Raw genomic sequence first — 22,199 nt, forward strand, 5'->3', positions numbered from 1 at the left:
CAGCATGGTAGATGGTTTTTTGGAGAACAGGAAACAATTTGGCTTGTCACTAAGTGTAGTCACCCATGGACAGAAGAAAGAGGAAAGAATGAAGGAAAGAAAGACTGAAGAGGAAGGAAAGAAAGGAGGAAGAGAGGAAAAGGCAGTCACCCAACAGCAGCACTGCATCAAGTGAGTGGATGGTGAGCAACCCCACCTACCACTAAAAGTACAAAAGCAAGAAAACTATCAAAATAATAGCAGATCTTGTTAAACAGAACCCACAATCAATCTCAAGCCATTTTCATGCTTGAACACAATTATACAAGCATGGCTACATAAGTAGTATTCAAAGGATATTGTTCAAAAATTCTTTTACAGGAAACAAAAGAGTGAAAACTGGCTCATCCTTTCCAATTTATTATCCTGGAATATCTGGCTTCTGACATGACGGAAAATGAGTGCTGTGAAACAACTAACTGAAAAAAGGCTATTCAGTTCCAAAGTCAACATCAAATGCTGTAAAATTTTTATAAAACCCATCATCCATTCACTCTACACAATGCTGCCTCGCTCATTCTCTCTTGGTCACCATCTGGGTGGTAACCATATAACCAAATGATGCCTGGTGATTTGGTGAGTTAAGGTACTCCAGCGTGATGGAGCCTGTTTGGGTTCTATCTTGGGAGTGGTTGGGGTTTCTTGCTCATGTACCGCCACTCAAGGGCAAGTGAGACTGGTCACCCTTGCCCTACATGTCGGGACTAAGCAGTCTACCCCAGAACCCTATGCTTCTGTTTATGTGAGGCAAAATGGGATTGTATGTTGCTGTTTGTTGTATAAACTTATATTAACCCTTTCGCTCTGATGAAGCGTTTTCCATTTTATTCTTCCTGCATGAGGTCAATTATCAATAAAGGTTCCTGGTTTCTGGTAGCTGAGGGTTAATCAACACTAATCTCAACCCTCTACTTCAAAAAGTCTCTCCTGAGCTGACTGAAATCATAAGGATGTTGCAAAACTATAAAAGACATCATTGAGCCGAAGGGTTTCATTAAATTCAGGGTCCAGACCTGGAAACAAATGTATAAGCAACTGCAGGTCATAACTCAGATTTTGATTTTCAGGAAGAAGAGACATGGGATGTTTCTGTACTCCTTCCTAGGAAAACAGATCACAGTTATGACAGGATGTTGACCGTAAGTGTGTTTGTGGGGCTGGGCCCAGGATCTCTTGTTCAGCGATACCTCAGAATAACTTTTTGACTGATCATTGCCATCAACTGATCATTCTTTATTTAATCACTAGCCTTTAAGAGATACACTGTGTAGGGACTTCAGGTTTAATGGTATCCAAACTAAAATATGTTTCATTTTGGATGTACTTTTGTTGTTGTCCAAGGCTTATCTGGATGAAAACCCAGTGGACTGCAGGCTGAAGCTGCCCTTCTGCAGCCCACCATTTTTCTCTTTGGGAAATGGGAGGGAACTGAGGGACATTGGTATAACTGGGCAACAGAACAACCAAGTTAAATCTGTGTTACCAAAGGAAGGCATCCTCCCTCTCCAGCACCAGTTTGAATTGGAATCCTGGGGAACAATAATAATCAACTACTGGTATAATAGTACGATCCATTCACCATAATTTTTTTTTTTTTTTTTTTTTTTTTAATAAATCACATCTGGAGAGTTGAGACCTGGGGTTACATTATTCAGTTCTGATGATTAAGGAAGGGGTAACCAGTCACACTTCCATGAGGGGCAAAATGTGAGCTAAAAACCCCAATAACTCCTTGGGCTTGAGCCCCTAATGGCCACATCTGGCAGGAGTGTCTTACTCCACTAGATCACCAGCATCCAAAATTAATGAATATACAGAACGAAATTTGAGATCTCTACTTTCAACAGTTTCATCCATCCACCCAGCCATCAAATCCAGTACTAACCCATCAGGAACTTGGAGGCCAGAGGCTAGGCTACTCAATCCACACATTTAAAGTGTGCAACCAGCTCCAATTCTCTGAGCTTCATTACATAGGCAAAGAAACCCCACCACCCCTCATAAATAAACCATTATCAGCCACATCCAGCTGGAGCACCTTAACTCTCTAGACCATCAGATGTCGACCCTAGCAGCTTCATATTAAAAACTGACAGATACACAAACAATATTCCATGCCTCTATTCAATATCTTGTGAGGTGAGCTTTCCTTGCACCTCCTCCTCATCATCATCACTGTCCATGTCCACTTCAGTACTGGTATCTGCTTCTAAGCTTTCCCTCTTTCTATCAGTTTCTCTTCTGACAGCACTCAACATGGCCGCTATGCCTCCTTCCAAATCTCTGGCACCTGAAGCCTCTTCTCCAACTGCCTTCTTGCTATCAGTGGACTTCCTGACAGAACTAATCATGGCTGCTATGCTAGATCTCATCTCACCATCTGAGTCAGTGTCACTTTGATCCATATTCATCTCGGTACTGGTAACTCCATCCATGTCTGTGTTTGCCTGTGTGTCCTCCTCCTCCTCCTTAGGCACCACAAAATCCCCAAGTGCTTTGGTCTTCAACACAAGGACATAGCTTTCCCTCTTGTATTGTTCATCAGACTTGAGGACACCTTTGTAGCCACACACAACATCCTGGTGAGCCCGAGCTGCCAAGTCATCATCCACATCCTTTTGGACCCGCTCAGCCACAGATTTAGCCCGCACAAAGGCATGGTTGAGGAGAGTCATAATCTCAGCCTTCTGCAGAGCCACTCGACCAGGAAAGACCAGTGATGTGATGTCACCGTGAGGGTTGAGACCCACCACCAGTCGTCCTGTCATCACCTGTAATTGTGGCCTAGAATCAGTGTAGTGACATGCAGACACTGAAAGCCATGAAGTACAGAAACTTCACTTCATTTAACCTTTAAAAACATGATAACATTCACCAGTCCGCATACCCACTACAAATATTTATCGGCATTCTTTTAGCATGATATAATTTGACAAACCGGACGAGATATCTGAAAAACAAACTCCTGAGTTAACATGCCTGGTTAGAATCCCTGATATGCTGAGCCTTAGGTCCACATTCATGGCGACATCGGAGGCTTTGTAGCACCACTAAGCAATTAATTTTGCTCATTAATTATCATTTGCTTATTAATTATCACTGTCTTTTATATTGCTTAGACAGTCTGAGTATCAGGATAGTTTTCATAAAAATTATAAACGAGGATGCTGATGCGTAATGTAGATCAGATTAAGAATCAACATTACTGTATAACTCCTACTGCTCATTCGAAGCTCAAATTGCCCAAGCTGAAGCAGTTCCTTAGGCAAAACACTCCTCACATTATATGCATATCAAAAACTGTCTGTGGTAAAAGCCTATCCTAAAATAAACATGCATATGGATCATCCCCTTTGCAATGCTGTTATCATTTTTGTCAAACTGGTGATACCCCATTCTCAGTTTCATAATCCATGCACTACTACATTCACGTGTCATTGGTGTGGTTATTATTATAGTAGTGCTACGATACATACTGTACAGTATATTATTTACATGCATTGTTCATAAAGTGCTGTATAAACTGGACAGTTAGATCTATATAGTTTGCCATCAACCCATTCTTAAAATGCTAATGGTGGTTGTCATCATATCACAGTGTGTAAGAAAATCCTAAGGTGGTAACCTCGGATACGATGGATGCCAAGCAGGCAAATAGCACTCTGATTTCTATATTATCTAGTAGATAATGCTTAGCTGGTTTGAGATCTTCCTTCGAGCATAATGTCCATTGCTATTAATTATTCATTATACACAACATGAAGGTAGGGGAGTTATAATATATCTGGAGTGAGAGAGGGGAGAAGGGGGGGAGGGATGGTGGGGTAGAGAGACTGAAGAGGGGGAGGATCAGGTGTACCAACTCTTACTGAGTATTCATGGCTTCTGTGCCAGTGACAGTTGAGAAAACTATTGAAGCACAGGGTGCCAATAACTATATTAGTGGATGAACACGGAAATTGTAACTTTTGGCTAGCATGCATGTACTTAAGACAGGTAAGAAGCATTAATCCTTGCTGACCGAAATACCTTTAGTTGCGCCTACGCATTATATACGGTGAAAGGAGAAAATGCAAAAATCTCTGCGCTATTATCCTGTTAAGAATAGTAATGAAAGTCTCTGGTAGTAATGACTGAAAAGTGAAAGAAGTGACTGACAAATGAGTAAGCATGAAGAATGACAACTTTAAAAGAGATATGAGGATGTACTACCCAGAGTGCAGCTAGAAGGACATTTGAAATACGAAGTGTAAAGAAGTGGAAATAATTTTTCTTTTTTTTGGCTTGTCACTCAATGTAGAGTCACCCGTAGACAGAAGGAAGAGGAAAGAATTAAGGAAAGAAAGATAGAAGAGGAAGGAAGGAATGCAGAAAGGAAGAGAGGACCGGGCTGTCACCTGAGAAAAGCCCTAAAATGAGTGAGCGGATGGTGACAGCTTTCCTTTACACCAGGAAACTATTTACTACACTAGGTAGTAACCTTTAAAACCAAATTATGGTGCCTATTTTAGTGGGTAATTAAGGCACTCCAATCGGACTAAGCCCGGGCAAGTTTATATCCAAGGGATGGCTAGGGTTTATTCTTCACATAATGCCACTCAGGGATGAGTGAGGCTGGTCACTCTCATCTTAAATGTCAGGACCAACTTGCCTAGCCCCAGACTCCTACGTTCCTCATGGGGCAACATAGGATTAGATGATGACTGAATGATGAATGATATAATGAAGTGGAAAGGAAGTTCTCTGCAGCATCTGTAGAACAAGAGGTGCTGGAGAGGGCCATCTTTAAGTGGTAGCATTGATACAGAAGCTGAGAATAATACTATACTATATGCAAAAAATTGTACCGCACTGAAGGAGGAAATGAAGTAGAAAGAAATCAGTTAGGGATAAATCAAGGTAGAAGAAGAGCAAAAAGCATGACATTTGGCAGAACAAGAAATTCCTAATCAGATTAAGACTACAAACAATTACATCAAGCGCTTCACTAATGGTCAACTGATGCCTGGACAACAACTGAAACACTGGCAAGACCCAGCAGCCCTCTTTGATGCCGGCAATAAAAGGTGCTGGACAGGCAGAAGCTGCCAGAAAGTCAACACTCCAACCCTTCTCCAAGACCCTTAACCTCTGTTAGTTGGAGCCATATTGCCCTCAGACCCATCTAGCTGAGAACAGCTTTCCTGCAAAAGGGGCAATTCCAGCAAGCTTTTCCATGTTCTCCTTCAACATCTGCTTCCCCTTCTGAAAAAGAAGCATGTTGCCTCCTCACTGAAAGCCCCTAAGCACTACAGACAATAGAGAGGATCCAGGCAAGTTCCCTCAACACTGATTATCATCCCCCCTTCAAGTGACCACCACTGATACTAATCTCAGGAACATCCCTGAGTCCCCAGCGACTCATCATCAAGTCTTTGCAATGTTCATCATAACAACCAATGTGAACTGCTTCATACACTACCACAGTACCTAATGCCAAGACTCAAAGCATCACAGCTACTGTTGGAAGGTGCAGAGATTTCTCTTGACTGCCAACTGAACAGTAAAGACAAGGTGTTAACCACCAAATAATCACCCTACTGTGTCAGAAGACACAGAGTGACTTGTTTCGCCAGTCAAGCTTCATCTGCTGCACTGTGTCTGTGGTGCTGGGACTGTTTATGGGTAAACCTGTGAGAATTTCTTCTTACTGTTGCTACTGTTGTTGATCAACCCCTGAGCAGACCCATCAATCACAGGCATGCAACTATCCCTACAGGGCTGTCCTGTGCAGTGAACCGATGTTTCCTTGCTGGTGACTGCACCTTGCCGCAGCCATCTTAGGGGAATAGTGTGGAGTCTGGGTCCTATACGGATGTCGCATTTGTGTCTTTCCACCTGGTTAACAAGGGCATCATAGCAGGCTCCACTTCACCCTGTAATCTGGTTATGCAGTTACCAACCAGCACTGTAAATGGTTTCCTGGGTTACAGTGTAGTGCCCCCTTAAGTGGAATGAGGAGTACAGCATTATACTGTAATGTGATGGGAAGGAAAAAGAGAAGTAGGAACAGAGGAGGTCAGACACAAAGATAGTATGAAAAAGGAAAAGGAAGAAATAAGGAGCACTGCATCTAGTGAGCAGATGATCGTCACCACCACCTACCTACCAACCCTTTCCTGTAGTACAGGTTAGGCAGATGTCTGGGAACAAGGAAAAATATAACTTAGGATAACCTGTGATGTGCCCTTTCTTCTTTGTTTGCAGACATTTGACTTACTCTGTATTTAGAGATGAAAAATTTTCTTGTTGTATAATGTAAACATTAAAAAAACTTATTTTACTTTCATCGCCTACTGCCAATCAGCCTTACTTAGTAATATAAAAATAAACTAAAACTATGAGAAACACTGCAAACAAATATATAAAATTTTCTTGTTTTGTAATGTAACCATACATAAAACTAATTTTGCTTTCATCATGTACTGTTGATCATCCTTACTTAATACTATAAAAATAAACTAAAACTATGAGATACACTGAAGACAAATTTTATGACAACTATTGCTTGTACTGGGCACTGAGGAGTTTTAGGTGCTTATTGTATGACTTCTGACGCAGGTATTGTGCTGAAGTGTGTAATAAGTATATTATGACTTAATATGTACTTGGTGTGGGTTGACTGAAGTCACCCAAGAGCAAAACTTTATGGCTATGTGACATAACCCATTTTATACATACAGTGCTTCAGTATCTGAAAAAATCCACAATGTGAACTAATTTAATTGACCAAACTCCTTCAGCTACTGTGGGTTGCCTATATTCTCACATTCTACCACTGAGCTACAGAAAATATGTGGCAAAAAGACAAAAACCTCTGCCAAATTAAATTAGAATAGTGCCTTCTTACCCGCTCTTCATGGTGTGTTGGGTCCATGAGTGCATGACAGGTGTCGTTCAAGTTGACAAGGGCATATGAAACACAGACGGGCACCTTCTTCATGAAAGTGGGCACCGGTGGGCTCTGGTCATAGGAGAGTACAGTGACCCGACCGTCCTCCTCCACAGAAACATCAGGCCGGTGGAAATGCCGCAGGGCTGCCACCGCCGCAAGGTTGGCTGCATCACACAGGTTACCACCATGGTTCAGTATCTGTTCAGAGGAATATCTATCAAACTTTGTTGCCACAGCATGTTTCCAGCAACAGTTACAAAGTAATAAGCTGGTTCTGGCATTCGGTTTAACTTCCAGTCCACAGAAACACATCAGATATGGTATACCAAGACCAACTGGAACCTCAATATGGGAATTCCTCATGAGGAAACAATATCATTTGAACTGACTGGTTAATAACACATAATACTGTATGATACAGTAAGTGCTTTTTTTCTTTTAATGAATCTTCTACCTTCAATTAAATGGCTTATTTAACTTTTCATTCTTGTTACCATATTTTCATTCAATTTCATAATGCTTAGGATGAGAAATCAGGTTGTGAAGGGGTTAATAAGGATCATTCCTAATTCATTCCCTAGCGACTCTTTCTCCAGTGTTACCAAAATTATCTGGTACTAGCAACAACAGCTAACCTATGTGTAACTTCAATGTGTGAGTATGTGAGAAAATGAGGTATAGGAGCTAATGAGACTAGAGAACTGACAAGCAACTGAGCTGGCTGGATGAACTTTGTGTGGAGTAGTGTATGACCAGGTCTGGCACCTCTTTTTAACTTGACCGTCACCAGATTGTCAAACATATGAATGTGATGCTACATGTGGAATGTTTTCTTTGACCCATCAGGTGAAACCACAATTTCAGAGGCTTGAATGAAGAGTGAATGGGAATGTGGCTCATTCAACTGGACAAACTTTGGTTAGTATCTCTCTCTCTCTCTCTCTCTGAACCCTACCTCATTCCATGCCCATCTTGGGGTGGGAAAGGTCTGAATGATAATGATGATAAATTTAATTTAATTATATAAACAAATATAGAGACACTGCATAAACTATATGTGACAAAAGCTAAGAATATTCTGTCATGCATGAAAAAAAAAAAAAAAAAGTACCAGTGTTTACTCTGCTGTGCCCCAATAATGACATTACCAGTTCTACAGCATTTCTAGCTATTGTACTTATCTACTATGGTAACAAAGAGCTAACCCTTTTAACATGATGAAGTATACAGTACTTCATTTTATTTCTTGCTGTATCTAGATGATTTTGTTTATCATAAAGGCATTTTTCAAACTAGAGGAGTTAGATATCACTTTAACACTTTCCCTACAAAATGTCTTTCCCAAAGCTGAATACATCATCCAGAGTCTGCAAGAATAAAATACATCATAACACTGATGGGGTTAATACAATGAGTTCAACTAGGAAACCCATGACAAAAGAATCTCCATTCAAACTCATCTTGTGCACAACCAATCACTGCATCCCACACAGTCATTCAGCATTTCCTATCTCGTATCATTCTCAGGCTCGTATTATAGGTGATGTAGGAGGTTTCGTAGCACCTCTTCCTTAGGAATTTTCTGTATATTACATATTACATCTTAACATTTTTCCTGTATGCTGCTTATATGATTTTAACAGGTGCACTATATTTCAATAAGAGGTGTTACATAATCCCTAAAGCCACTTACAACATAACCCTCAGTCTCCCTCTTCTCTCTTCTTATGCTCTCATTGAATGGTACACGGATCAAATTAACCCTTTAAATCCAGGTGACATCCTTTTTTATTCTTGCTGCTACAAGTTCATTCAATTCAACTCAGGAAAGGTCTCTCAAAAAAAAATAGTTTATTAAAGATACACAGTAACCCCTCTGTACACGTGGGCTCAATAAGCAGATTCACAGTGCGAGGTGGCTATATGCTCAGCAAGAATCATCGTATACACAGAATAACGATACCAAATGCATACGTCCATACTTATTTACCCCTTATTCATTACTTTAATCCCTTTTAATGTCTTTGTTTTATGTTTGCTTTATCTCTACTCTGTATGGTAGAAAGCAAAGCTGTGGTAATATTTCCCTCTTATTGCTTTTAACATGCTTAATATCACTATCTTACATCTGCTTTATACAGAAGGCCAGACCCTTACCAAACATATCTGTAATGTAGTTAGGGTCAATGAGGGTTGTTAGTAATAAACTGAGTCAGCCAGGACTCTTGGCAAAGACATTAGGTTTATTACAGGTAAAGGCGTCTATACAATTGGATTTCATATGCAAAGAAACCTATATTAACTTTTTTGTCATGCATATTGAGGCGTCATTGTATCTAACCCTTCCAGTTCAGAGAGTATATCCTAAGATGAATTAAACAGTCATCAGAAAACGAAATCCACGTCCCCAGGTTGAAGGAGTTAAATAGTTGAAAGGGAATATGAATCAGTGGTGGGGACTCACTGTGATGTCAACTCGCAGCATCCACACAGACTCCTCAGCCATGATGCACAGACTCTCAAGATCAATACAGCGGGACTCCTTGATGTTGCGCTCAAGGACCTGCGTCAGAGCATCCACCTCCCCAAATGTGCGCCCCTGCTCCATGTGTGGGGCTGCCATCGGGGACATGTGCACCGCCAGCCTCAGTTTACCCTCATTTGGTCGTGATGAAGCTGGTTCCACTACCTCACAAGTTACCTGTTGAAATTTGTAACATACAGTTATAAAATGCTACGGTACCGTATAGATAGAAATATGAAAAGCTGAATTATATCACGATACTGTACACTACCAGTTCTTTAGGAGCGAATATGGACTTAGGAACACGTACGCAAAGTGGAGGTTACGTAATAAGTTTGGCTAACAACTTCAGACTGAAGGATCCCAGATATGAATATAAAACAGATATATTCTCTGGCTGAAGGAGGTAAAGGAAAGTTGGCTCAGTGGAGTTCAGAGCATCTCTTCTTTATTTATTTATTTACCTATTTATTTTTTGCATACTACACATTCAGTACCACATTTTATCTGTCCATTTCCTTCAGCATTACCTCCAGACCTCCAGAGGGGAGGTATGGTCACTAAGTGGTACTGTAACAGAATTTATAATCACTATCATTTCCTCACCCAATCCTAGGTGGTGGGTGGTGGGGGAAAGGAGTTAGTTTCATGATGGTAATAAAATCTGTTCCATTCTATGTTATTTGTATCTTTTCAGTACTGACACAGTTAATACTGATAACATACGTGATGTTAAGTTGTAATATGCAAAACAAATCACTATGGAAGGTCTGTCTATCTATCTATTGCCAGATGCCTTACTCCAATATGGGGTGGCCACAAACAAATCTACTCCATGTCACCCTGTCCAATGTCACTTCACTGCCTTGCTCCCAGCTCACACCCCCCTCTCTCATATACCTCTCCACTCCATCCCTCCATCTCATCCTTGGCCTCCCCCTCCCTCTCCCCCCTCCACCTCATTTGTATACACTCTTCTCATTAGTCTCTCGTTCTCCTTCCTCTCCACACGACCAAACCACCTCAATGTATTTCTCCAAACACTTTCTATCACATCCACAACCACACCACAGCACTCCTTCACTTGACAGACAGACAGACAGACAGAGAAAGAGACAGACAGACAGACAGACAGACTGACAGAGACAGAGAGAGGGGGGGAAGGGGTAAATTGTACCCCACCACACTAACAGTGTTTTAAAATCCCACTGCACTGACAGAGGGTTAAGCACTCAACTCATGACTTTTGACTTCAGAGCATTTTAAATGTAAATCATCAAGAACCCTTAGAGAAAAAATGTGTTTGGTAATCTGTAAGTTTACATGAGAAGCAGTGCTCTTCATATACGCTGTACATAAGATAAATAAGTACAGTTATATTTTCAACAGGTCAGAGAATTATTTCAATATGTCAACTTTTTCCATCCAACTGATAATGTGAAATGGAAGAAACTGGCAAATCAGTTTAACAGGGAGCAAGGGAACTTGTACAGGATTTTTTTTTTTTTTTTACTCATGTGAATTTAGAAGCAAACAACAATGCAAAAAAAAAAAAAAAAAAGCAATATATAACATAGGACTTACAATATAGTACTGAATATCTCAAATCTGGTCTAGTATGTCCTTGATCCCTCCTCTTACCAGTCAGTCAACTCACTACTCTCTTGTCCTCACCTGCGCCAGGACCCGAGTCTCCCCGAGGGTGACACTGCACGAGCCATAATCCCGGCCAAAGCTGAGTGTGGAGTCCCGGGCCTGGAGGAAGCTGCGACGGTCATGCCTGAGCCCCGCCGCAACCAGGGCCTCCAGAGCATTCCGCTCACAGGTGCTCAGTGGGACCTCCTTCATCACAATTGTCACACAAACCACACAGACTGGGCAGCATGAAAAGTTTGATTCTGTTAGGTTCAATTACATTTGGTTTGGTTTCCGTGTTTTAACATAGAGGCAGTAACAGACAATGACTGGTACTCAACAATCTCTCCCCTCCCTTCTTTATTTACTAAGAACATGAAAAATAATTTCCAGTGTATATTTATGAGTATTGAGGAGAAACTGCTTGGAACGTTAGAAACTATGAGTAGAGCATATCAACTTCAGTGTCCATTACTTGGGCTTAATTTCAAACATTTACCAAAAAAAAACTTTAAAGATCAGGAAAAATATGGGGTCAAAAGAGAGCATAATAAAAAAATAAAAAAATAAAAAAAATAAAATGAAAGGAAACAAAACAATGAAAACCTATACCAGGCACTGGCAAAATTTACTATACATTATATTACCTAGATCAATCATGCCATTTCCCAATTTCCTACTGGAATGAAGTGTTGACAGGATCCTTTGTTATTTTTTTTATAGACTGGTGTATATATATCCCTCTACCTCTACAACGGTCGCATAGCACCCGTCTAGCAACAAACTCTCATCCCTTTTCTGTCCAACTCTCTAATGCAAGAGTTAACCGTTTACTCCAGTCCTTCATGTATGCAACAGGTCAACTCTGAAACTGTCTCTCTCTGTCTGTATTTCCAACTTCCTATAACCTCCAGTCTTTCAAACACAGTGTGTCCAGGTATCTCGAAATGAACGGATCTTGAATTTGGCTCTCTTTTGTACTGTTTTTGTTTTTTCTTGGAAGGAATGACTTGTGGGCTCCTGGCCTTTGGTTCTTTCTTGCCTGCATACACACACATATATATACACACATACATACATATATATATATATATATATATACACTATATATATATATATACACTATATATATATATATATATATCTATATATATATATATATATATAGACACTATATATACACTATATACCTCGATATATATATACACTATATATATATATATATATATATATATATATATATATATATATATATATATATATATATATATATACTGGGCTTTTATAAAATGTTGGTTTATAAAAATATTTGTAAATAGGGGATACCATTATTGTATGTAATACTGCGTGTATCTTATATTTTATGGACTATGAAGTGATTTAATTTAGTCACCGAGCGCTGTTTTACTACCCTGTATAATATTTTAATGAATGTCTCCTGTGTGATGTATTATAAAGATTTGCATTCTGACTGCACTTACCTTCGCCATCACAAGGTCAAGTAATGATTGCGCCATGATTAACGAACGCTCTTAAAGCACAATACTGTTTTGGCGCAAGTTTTATACTGTATAATGCACATTTGAGTTTGCATTCGGTTAGGTACCAGGTACCGTATGTTATAATCACTGGGAGGTCTGGAGAGCAAAGCTCCCCAGTCATGTTTCAGTTAGGATTCCACTGCTATTTATGGTTCTAAATTGCATACAGTTGAGTTTGTTTCGGTGTGCTGATGTCATGTCCAGTCAGTGGGAGAGGCAGTAAAAACACGCCATCATGAATGTTCAGGTAGTTGTCTGTAATATAACTAAGTAGGTACATTTTGTTTGTTCTCCAATATTTTCTAATCGAAAATCAAATGTTAATCATCCCAGATGTATCTAGTACCAAAATAATTTTCCCTGAGAATGTAGGTCTATAAGAAAACTGCTAGAGCCGTGCCCCATTTTTCTTAACATTTACCAATTTACTTTTCTGGCTACCGTAACTCTTAATCTTCAGAATCTACAGATCTTATTATATACAAGAAAGCTATTTTTCAGTCCCCACTTATGCGTCCTTAAGTCCTAATATATTTTTTGCTCACATAACAAAAGTACAGTAATACCTGGGAAACTTTATTATTAACCTACTTCAGACTTCATTCAAGATCAACTTACATCCAAGATCAAAGACATACATAATTGAGGGTGGTCGGTTTCCACGTTGGCCAAGGTGAAACACAGGATAATTGATCATCTTTTAAAGATTCTAATAATACTAAACCGGTGGTTGACAAACATACAGGCTGAGGAACCTCAGTAACCACATATACAGTGCACTTGGCATTATCTTTGTAAACACAATGTTTACCTAGGACTTCATATCGGACCTACCTTACGAGAGACGGCAACTCCTTTTTTTGCAATGTTGTTCGTTAGCGTGCACACTTCCTACATAAACAGCAGTAACCAACAATGATAGAATCCCACGTGATAGTGAACAAAAACAAATATTGGCGTTTTTCCAAATTGTTCGACTGTAATCCGGATCTGTGAGAGGATATATGCTACTTTATATGCTATTTTTATAGCCTATATTCAAGCTGAAAGACCATAAAAGCCTTATAAAAAATAATAAGAGTTTAGATAATCTTCAAAAAGCATATCTTTCTGGAGTAGAAAGACTATATCGAAGAGGGCTGCGTGATTCCGCAGACGTCAGTGAGATAAAAAAAAAAAAAAATTCATGTCAACCAAAATGGCAGTTCACGCGTTAGAAAATCTACTCGAAAATATCTAAAATATATTAAGTGGTACTGTATGCGTAGAACTCTATAACAATAAACAGCAGATGCTCTCAAATCAGCAGCGCTGCCAGACGTCATGAAACTATCAACAACAAGCTCCCCTACAGCCTCGTATTTCACCCATTATCACCATTTCCACCCGGTAAGTTTCAATTTTAAGACAGAGTCATTGTGCATGTCATTATTCTACATTACATCAAGCCATAACAAACAATTTAAGTTCATTTTTGGACGTTTGCTTAGTGTGAAAATTCTACGGTACTAGAACAGATGCTTTCATTATTTGTCAAATTTTGTTTTTCATGCTCCATCAAGAAATATAGACTAAGAAGGAAAATAAGGTGAAGAGAATAAGGAATTGGAGAAAACAATGGAGGGAGTAAGGGAGAACTGAAATCGATAGCAGAGATGATGCTACATCTGCTGTCACCACGGCTACCATGCACCTCGCTGAGGCTAATATGTCAAAACAGTACAGTACCCTTATACTAATGTAACCTCAAATCCGAGAAATATTTTTTTTATATAAAACCCTGGTTCCAGTACCCATTTGAACAGAACCCTCTGCTGCGTTGGTACGTTCACCAGCTAAGATATTTATGCCAGGTAGCACACCACCTCCACACCTCAATCCACCTTACCACCCCTCACCCAACTTCACCACACCTTACCTCGCCACCTCTCACCTCATCTCACTTCCACCTCACCTGACACTCCTTACCCCACCTCATCACCCCACCCCACCTCCACCTCACCACCCCTCAGGTCACTCCACTTAATCACACCTCATCTCACCTCAACATAACATCAGCGACATACAAAAGGTTTATTGACGTGTAATGAGCAGAATAAATCGTTAAGGACAAAGTGTTACGAAGCCACCAAAAACAGTCGGGTCCGTATTTTGACCGATTGATGAAGTTGAAACACCTCTTCCTTTGCGATTTATTTTCGGATACGTCTGATTAATCTAATTCTCTACGTAAATTATGTAGAGTATGGAGATAAGACTCAGCCAACACACATGAGGGTGGTAAGGTATAATAAGCTAACTAAATCTGTGAGGAAGAGATGTTAGGGCGCTTTAGCCGACGAGAAGAGCCTTTGAATACCGCCTATAAATCCTTCAGTCCGATTACATTTTTTTATTCAAGAAAGAAGGAACCAAAGGCCAGGGCCCGCAAACCGTTCCCTCCAAGAAAAATAAAGAACAATACAAAAGAGAGCCAAATTCAAGATCCGTTCATTTCGAGATGCCTGGACACAATGCGTTTGAAAGACTGGAGATCATAGGAAGTAGGATATACGGACAGAGGGAGACAGTTCCAGAGTTGACCTGTTGCATAAATGAAGGACTGGGAGTAACGGTTAACTCTTGCATTAGAGAGTTGGACAGAAAAGGGATGAGTATGTTGCTAGACGGGTGCTACGCACCCGTCGTAGAGGTGGAGGGATGCAAGCAGACAGTTCAGAGGAGCAGTGACCATGGAAGTAATGATAGAAAAGAGATAAAGATGCAACAGTGCGGCGAAGAGACATAGGTTGAAGGGAGCTAGAAAGAGGAGGAGAGCTGATAAGACGAGAAGTCTTTTACTCTACCCTATTGAGAAGAGCTGTATGTGGGGAGCCTCCCCACACATGAGACTCTAAACAGGGGCGAATAAAACCCGTGTATAAAGTCAACAACTGTGCAGGAATAAAGAAGGTACGATTCTTTTTCTTTTACCTAGGAGAGACATCGTATTCTCGTAGCTTAAGGAGGCTCCCTGGCAACTCTTCCTTAAGCGATTTATTTTGGGGTACAGCCGGTTAATATAATTTTGTGCGTGCGTTATTAAGTGTAAGCTGGTATTAAAATTATATCAGTATCACAGAAGAGAACGGTAGGGTGTAATGAGCAACATTAATCGCTTAGGAGTTTTTTTTTCTTTCTTTCTTTCTTTTTCCTGTGAGGTTCATCGGCCTTTAACATAATCAACCGAGCGACCTTTCTGGACTGACCTATCTAAATGTCCAGTCTGTCCCTGCTACTCAACATTCAAGAGGAAGAGATGTCAGTTTTGGGTCAAGGTAGCATAAACAGAGTGTAGTAGAATAAATAAGACACGCAAATGCATCACCGTGTTGAAGTGGTTTATCTTAATACTTCTCCTTCGACAGTGATCAAGATGCGCCTGGTGGGTCTGAGTGTGTGGCTGTTCCTCAACCTGGTAGTGCTTGGAATGTGCTCCTACCTCTACTTGTTATGGGTCCAGTATTGGCGCTATGCTGAGGCGGCCAAGTTGACGTCAGCAGAAAGCATCTCGGATTATCAGGAAGGTTGGCGTTCGTAGTAGTAGTAGTAGTAGTAGCAGGGTTCTCTTCGTATAGTGAAAAATACCACTTCCAGTAATAGTAACTGTGGTAGTATAGTGGTAGCAGTGCTGTTGTGGTAGTGTAGTGGTTGTAGTGAAGCCATAATATAAAAAATAGCATTGGCATATATTATTGAATCAAACTGAGTAAGACTTAAGGCCGTTGATAGAACCTGTTGTGTTTTTGCAGGATGAACGACGAAAGGAGAGTGTCGTACATTCCTGTATGTCTTGTTATTCATGTAAAAAAACATCGTAGGTCACGAAAAGGAATTTATCTCAAGTAACTTTGTAAATCCTCTGTACTAACTGAGATTTGTTGCTGCAGGGGTGAAAAATATGATGGGGAGAGCACAAAAAGAAAAATCCAGATTTTTCTTGTTTTTCCTACAGAAATAAATACATATATAGGTATGACAGGAAAATTACTAGTATCTCAAGCTATCTTATGAAATTATTTTGTGAATCTGTCTGTATCGTAATATATTTTTTTACAGGATGGGCTAAGAAAGAGGAGTGCAGAATATCCCCCTTGATTTTTCTTTCTCCTGTTATCGTTCATTCATTCATTCATTCATTCATTTATTCATTCGTTTATTTATTTATTCATTCATTCGTGCATTCATTCATTCCCCAGAAGTGGAAATTAGACCAGGGAAACCACGCTTTCACTCCAACCGCGCCAGGTCACCCGAATCCGTGCCCTCCCCCGCGCCCACGCCCTCCTCCACGCCCATACCCACGCCCATACCCACTACGCAGCCACCCATGAGCAGAGAGGAGCTAGAGAAGGCGGTGGAGAGGCATAAGAATGATATATACGTGAAGCTGAGACGGGCACAGAGGCAAAGGGGCAGTGTTTTGATGAAGGTGAGAGAGAGAGAGAGAGAGAGAGAGAGAGAGAGAGAAACTAAAGACCTAACATCACTACTTATTTACTAACATATTTACTTAGCATATCTTAACAGCAATAAATTTTCTTCCTGTCTTTGGTGATATCAGCTGCTATAGCCTACTCGTAAATACAACCTATCTTGTTTTGTTGGTTCAGTATTTACAAACTTAAGAAGTCTAAATCCCGTATTTTCGTCGGTTATGGAAGCCCCCTGACATCTCTTCCTAAGTGATTTATTTTGCTTAATACACCTGACTGTCCTATTCTTAGTTATATTAATCCTTCAATCATCGCCATATTCCATATAAGTAACGTACAAAAGGATATTGATTAGTCAGCTATTTCCATACATAAATCGCTAAGGAAGAGGTGTTAGGGAGCTTCCTTACCCGGCAAGAACATGGGCCACTATCTTTTTTTTTTTTTTTTAATGCTTAGCTACGTGAAATAAGCTACAAAATTACGAAAATCTAGGCCAGGTTAAGGTAAAACAACTATTGCAGTCCACTGAGCTTGCTTTACACTTACGGCATGCCGATCACTATGCTTCCTGATGCATCGTACCAAAGAGAGGGGGAAAGAGGAACAACTGATCACAATGGTACCTTCTTTCTCCTACCAGCATGACGACCGGTACGAGGTGAAGGCGAAGGGAGGATGGCGTGAGGGCAGGACTAAAACATCGCGGGGTCAGCTGCTTTGTGCGCTGCGTAAGGCCATGGTCAGGACGCTTAGGGACGGAGACCAACCTTTCACTGACCTAGGGGTGGCTAAGCACTTCCCAAGGTACAGTCTTGACTAATAGTTCCTCTACATAGGTACAGTCTTAGCCAGGATAATTCCTCTACACAGGCACAGTCTTAACCAATAGTTCCTTTACACAGGTACAGTCTCTTATTAAAAAATTATGCTGTCAATCACTTGTGTTTCACTAGAATTACAAAGAATTATTGTTACTTCAGTGTTACTTGGGACTATTATCCCTCACAACTTGATATATAAATACCGGTATTACAAACTAGATTAACTGCGAGCCGAGTGGCTGTCTACAATGGACCCATTTAGTGGAAGAGGGATTAAGTATACCAGTGGAGTGCTGCTGGCAGGATGTTTTCAATTCACAGGCCGTTGTTGGGCACCCCTGTCCTACGTCAACGAAAATACGAGCCCTAGATACCTTATAGATAAATGTACACAGTAATTTATACACAGTCTCTAATTACTCTTTTTCATTTCCCTCCCTACCAGCACGGGACTCCTGGAGGGTCGTTTCTTCAACACGTGTGCTGTGATCTCCAGTGCAGCATCTCTCAGGGGGTCACGCCTCGGCAACTTCATCGGTGGGTATATCAGGTTCAGTCAGATTATGTCAGGTCATATCAGATCATGTCAGGTCACGTCCGATCAAATCTGGTTCAGGCATGTTCACGTTAATCCATCACAACACGACTTAACAACTCAACCTAATTTTACCTAACCTAACCTAATCTAATCTAACCCAACCTAGTCTAACCTAACCTGACTTAGCCTAACCCAAACAGATCCGACCTAATCTAACCCAATGCGCCCTCAGACTCACATGACGCCATAGTCCGCTTCAACCATGCCCCAACGGCTGGCTACGAGGGGGACGTGGGGCGGAGGACGACCCTGCGCATTGTCAACTCGCAGGTAGTGACGAAGCCTGAGTATGACTTCTGGGGGTCACCGCTGTACTCTGATGTGGCGGTGCTCGTGTGGGACCCCAGCAAGTACCACGGCATGCTGGAGGAGGTGAGGCAGGGGGTGGTAGGGTAGGTAGGGGGGTGGCAGGCTAGACAACCGTGATAATGTGGGTAGGAGGGTGGTAGAGAAGTAGAAGGGTGGGGGTCTAGGTAGATCGGCGGACAGCATAGGGGGCAGAGGTGGTATGACAGGGTAGGCAGGAAGACGGCAGGGTTGTTAAGAGGGTGGTAGGATAGGCAGGAGGGTGGTAGGAACTAAAATCAGTAACGGATTCCTAGCACCAGACATCAAAGATTATAATTATGACACTAATTCAAAGCAAATATATATGACTAGCAATGGAACAGAGTCTGGAAAGGAGACGTATAAGTGGTTTTGGAATTGAAGTGGTCTTGGCATTGAAGTGGTCTTGGCGAATAGGTGGTCCTCGTGTTGAAGTGGTCTTGGGGTTGAAGAGCTTTTGGCGTAGAAATGGTCTAGGTATTGAAGTGGTCTTGGCATAGAAGCAGTTTTTGTTTTGAAGTGGTCTAGCCGTTGAAGCTGTCTTGGTGTATATGTGGTCTTGGTGTAGAAGTGATCTTGGTGTAGCAGCAGTCTTGATGTAGATGTAGTCTTGGTGTTGAAGTAGTCTTGGTGTTAAGTGGTCTTAGTCTAGAAGTCGTCTTGACATGGAAGTGGTCTTGGTGTTGAGGTGGTTTGGTACTGAAATGGCTTGATTATGAGTGGATTTGATAATGAGGCGACTTGGCGATGACGTGGCTTGGTGTTAAAGTGGCTTGGCAATGAAGTGGTTTGATAGGTCAGCTGGTTTGAACGGCTTAACCCAAGAAGGGTGGAAGGATGGACGTCAGTGGGAAGTCCCTACAATATTCATGCCATGAAACCAAATATCTAACTTGGTAGGAGGAGAGGGAAAACAAAGGCAGGAAAAAACACGGAAATATCAGGAAGAGAGGTAGGACAGAAAAGAAGAAGAGGACCATAAGGAGAGAGAGACTAGATACAAAAGGACCCCTTTTAGTTGCCTCTTACGACAAAATGGGATACGAGGGAAGTATTCTTTCCCCCCCTTCCCCAGGAGGAAAGAGGGTGGTAGGGTAGGCAAGAGGATATAGCAGAGTTGGCAGGAGAACGATAGGGTGGCCAAGAGGATGGTGAGGTAGGCAAGAGGGTGATAGGGTGGGCAGAGGGATGATAGGGTAGGGAGGAGGGTAGTAAAATAGGCAGAGGGTAGTAGTGTAGGCAGAGAGGTGGTAGGGTAGATAAAAGGTGGTAAGGGGTAAACGGGAATTTGGTACTTGCGTATGAGACAGGTGGGAGGCACTGAAGGTGGTAGGGAGAATAGTTTGGGAACTTGGATATGAGTGCCAGAAGTCAGGGTAGGTAAGAGACTGGTAATATAATGTACAACTTAACCTGTCTTACCTCCAGTAATATAAGAACCCAGACTTCGACCTATAATCAGTCACACTACAGCCTAACATAACCCATCTCGCCCCCAGTGGTATAAGAACCCCGACTTCGACCTGTTCCCCGTGTTCTTCCGTCGTCGGCTGATGGTGCCCCAGGAGGACCTACACCTGCTGCATCCCGCCTCCCTCTGGAACATCTGGGACGCTCTCAGAGACCACACACCACACGCCAGACCCGTACCTCACCCACCTTCCTCAGGATTCCTCGGTAGGCTATAGCAACTCTCAGCCTCGTATTTTAGGTTGCACTGAACGTTTCGTAGCGCCCATTTTTAAGCTATGCATTATGTTTGCAACACTTTACTCACGCCACAGTACAAATCACATTACATCCCAGATGATAGGCTGCATATTTCCGCTCTGTAGGCCAGTTTTGCCCTACGCGTTAATCTGATTTTACCAAAATGATAATTCTTCCAGGTTTTTTTTTTCTTTAACCTAACTTAACCTAGCCTAACAGATTAACCTAAATGAATATCAAACAAACCTAGCCTGACACTAACAAAACACGCCTAACCTGGGCTGTCCTGGATAAGAAAAAGTGCAAAAATGGTACACAGAACTGAAATCAGCTGACAGGCTCGTAACGTATGTCCCTGCTTTCGACAAAATTCCTCGGGACGGCTCTGTATCGTTTAAAATGTTCCAGATGGCACTGGAACTTTCGTAACACCTCTGTCTCACTGATTTAGTCTTCATATTTACATCTTAACATTGCATTGTATATTATCTGTATCTTTCAAACACTGAGATGGCTTAAGTAAAATGTAGTAATATCTTCATATTAATGCTGTCTTGTATTTTGTATGTATCGTTTAAATACTGACACACGTGAAGCGAATTTTAGCCAGACAGTTATGCCTGTGTCATGATTACACCTGTGTCCCCTCACAGGTATAGTGCTGATGATGGCGCACTGTCAGCGAGTTACCGCGGTAGAGTTCGTGCCATCTATGCGTGTCACCCCGCGCTGCCACTACTGGGACGCCTACAACGACACCTCCTGCACTTTCGGTGGCTGGCACCCAGAGGATTCTGAGAAGCTGGCAGCCCTGGTGCTCAACACGGCGGGGGACATCGACACCTATTACCACGGCTTCATCACAGTCCCGGGTTTCTCCACCGTCACGTGTCCACCCACACCATTGCCTCCAGACCCAGCGTGAAGACACACTAGAGGTATTCTGTCATTAGTTGTTTAGTTGTGGCGTGATCCTCTAAGCTGGCTGCAGTCGTCCGACGCTAGCCACCATGAATATTCAGAGCTCTCATTTATGCTGCCCTAAAAGAAATAATTTAAAAAAATGATAGGCTAAAGTTAATCCACGAAGCTCTTTACCAGAATCTCAAAACATTACGCTTGAAAATAAACCACCGGTACAAGTACTGTACTGCTTTCAGCTGCGATGAGTTATTAATTGACGGTAGTTGCATTCCTTCCCCTAACAAGCTGCATCCCTTGATGCTACATGTTCAGGCTGTGTTTTACAAGTCCTTGGCAACTAATCCACAGAGCTGAGGAACACCACTTCCTGTCACAAACCCATCCCCACACAGTGCTTCACACACGGGAGTAGGTGTGGATGACTTTTTGAGTGAAGGGTGAAAAATCTGCGTGGAAATTTGTGTTGGCGTGAATGTTTGTGAGTGGATGTTTGCGTGTGGATGTTTGTGTTGGAGTGGATGTTATGTTGGATTGGATGTTTGTGAGTGAGTTTGTAAGCTATAGTGTCATCGAGGGAACCTCGAACGGGTGTAATCATCGCACGACGCATAAAAGGACATACTGTTGCTACACCCTCTTAAACTATAGCTATACACAGTTAAAATTAG

The 22,199-nt window shown here is 41.5% G+C and overlaps 2 protein-coding genes across 2 annotated transcripts; one reads left to right on the forward strand and one right to left on the reverse strand.

Annotated features, from left to right (window-relative positions):
* Positions 1-420: 420 nt before the first annotated feature.
* On the reverse strand, positions 421-13,585 carry Rrp45 (exosome complex component Rrp45). Its single transcript, XM_080280449.1, has 5 exons — positions 13,508-13,585; positions 11,172-11,371; positions 9,438-9,674; positions 6,929-7,171; positions 421-2,810 (listed from the first exon to the last, which is right to left on the reverse strand). The coding sequence occupies exons 2-5, from the start codon at positions 11,343-11,345 to the stop codon at positions 2,160-2,162; spliced, it is 1,305 nt and encodes a 434-aa protein (XP_080136575.1). The 5' UTR covers positions 11,346-11,371; positions 13,508-13,585; the 3' UTR covers positions 421-2,159.
* Positions 13,586-14,001: 416 nt separating this feature from the next.
* Positions 14,002-21,532, forward strand: SiaT (beta-galactoside-a-2,6-sialyltransferase). The gene is made up of 8 exons (XM_080280361.1): positions 14,002-14,062; positions 16,081-16,239; positions 16,912-17,144; positions 17,792-17,955; positions 18,418-18,509; positions 18,743-18,942; positions 20,397-20,574; positions 21,261-21,532. The coding sequence occupies exons 2-8, from the start codon at positions 16,089-16,091 to the stop codon at positions 21,530-21,532; spliced, it is 1,290 nt and encodes a 429-aa protein (XP_080136487.1). The 5' UTR covers positions 14,002-14,062; positions 16,081-16,088.
* The last annotated feature ends 667 nt before the right edge of the window (positions 21,533-22,199 follow it).

This window comes from Coenobita brevimanus, chromosome 84 (assembly GCF_032717465.1).
Source record: "Coenobita brevimanus isolate Jiangsu-jjx chromosome 84, ASM3271746v2, whole genome shotgun sequence".
Classification (NCBI taxonomy): Eukaryota; Metazoa; Arthropoda; class Malacostraca; order Decapoda; family Coenobitidae; genus Coenobita; species Coenobita brevimanus.

Bases quoted from the DNA above. Each gene is read 5' to 3' on its own strand.
- SiaT (XM_080280361.1), top strand. From the start codon at position 16,089: ATGCGCCTGGTGGGTCTGAGTGTGTGGCTGTTCCTCAACCTGGTAGTG. The intron at 17,956-18,417 runs GTACAGTCTTGA...CCTCCCTACCAG, and splicing joins GTGGCTAAGCACTTCCCAAG to CACGGGACTCCTGGAGGGTC. The intron at 18,510-18,742 runs GTGGGTATATCA...ATGCGCCCTCAG, and splicing joins ACGCCTCGGCAACTTCATCG to ACTCACATGACGCCATAGTC.
- Rrp45 (XM_080280449.1), bottom strand. From the start codon at position 11,345: ATGAAGGAGGTCCCACTGAGCACCTGTGAGCGGAATGCTCTGGAGGCC. The intron at 9,675-11,171 runs GTGAGGACAAGA...AAATTTCAACAG, and splicing joins AGACTCGGGTCCTGGCGCAG to GTAACTTGTGAGGTAGTGGA. The intron at 7,172-9,437 runs GTGAGTCCCCAC...TCCTCTGAACAG, and splicing joins TGCTGCGAGTTGACATCACA to ATACTGAACCATGGTGGTAA.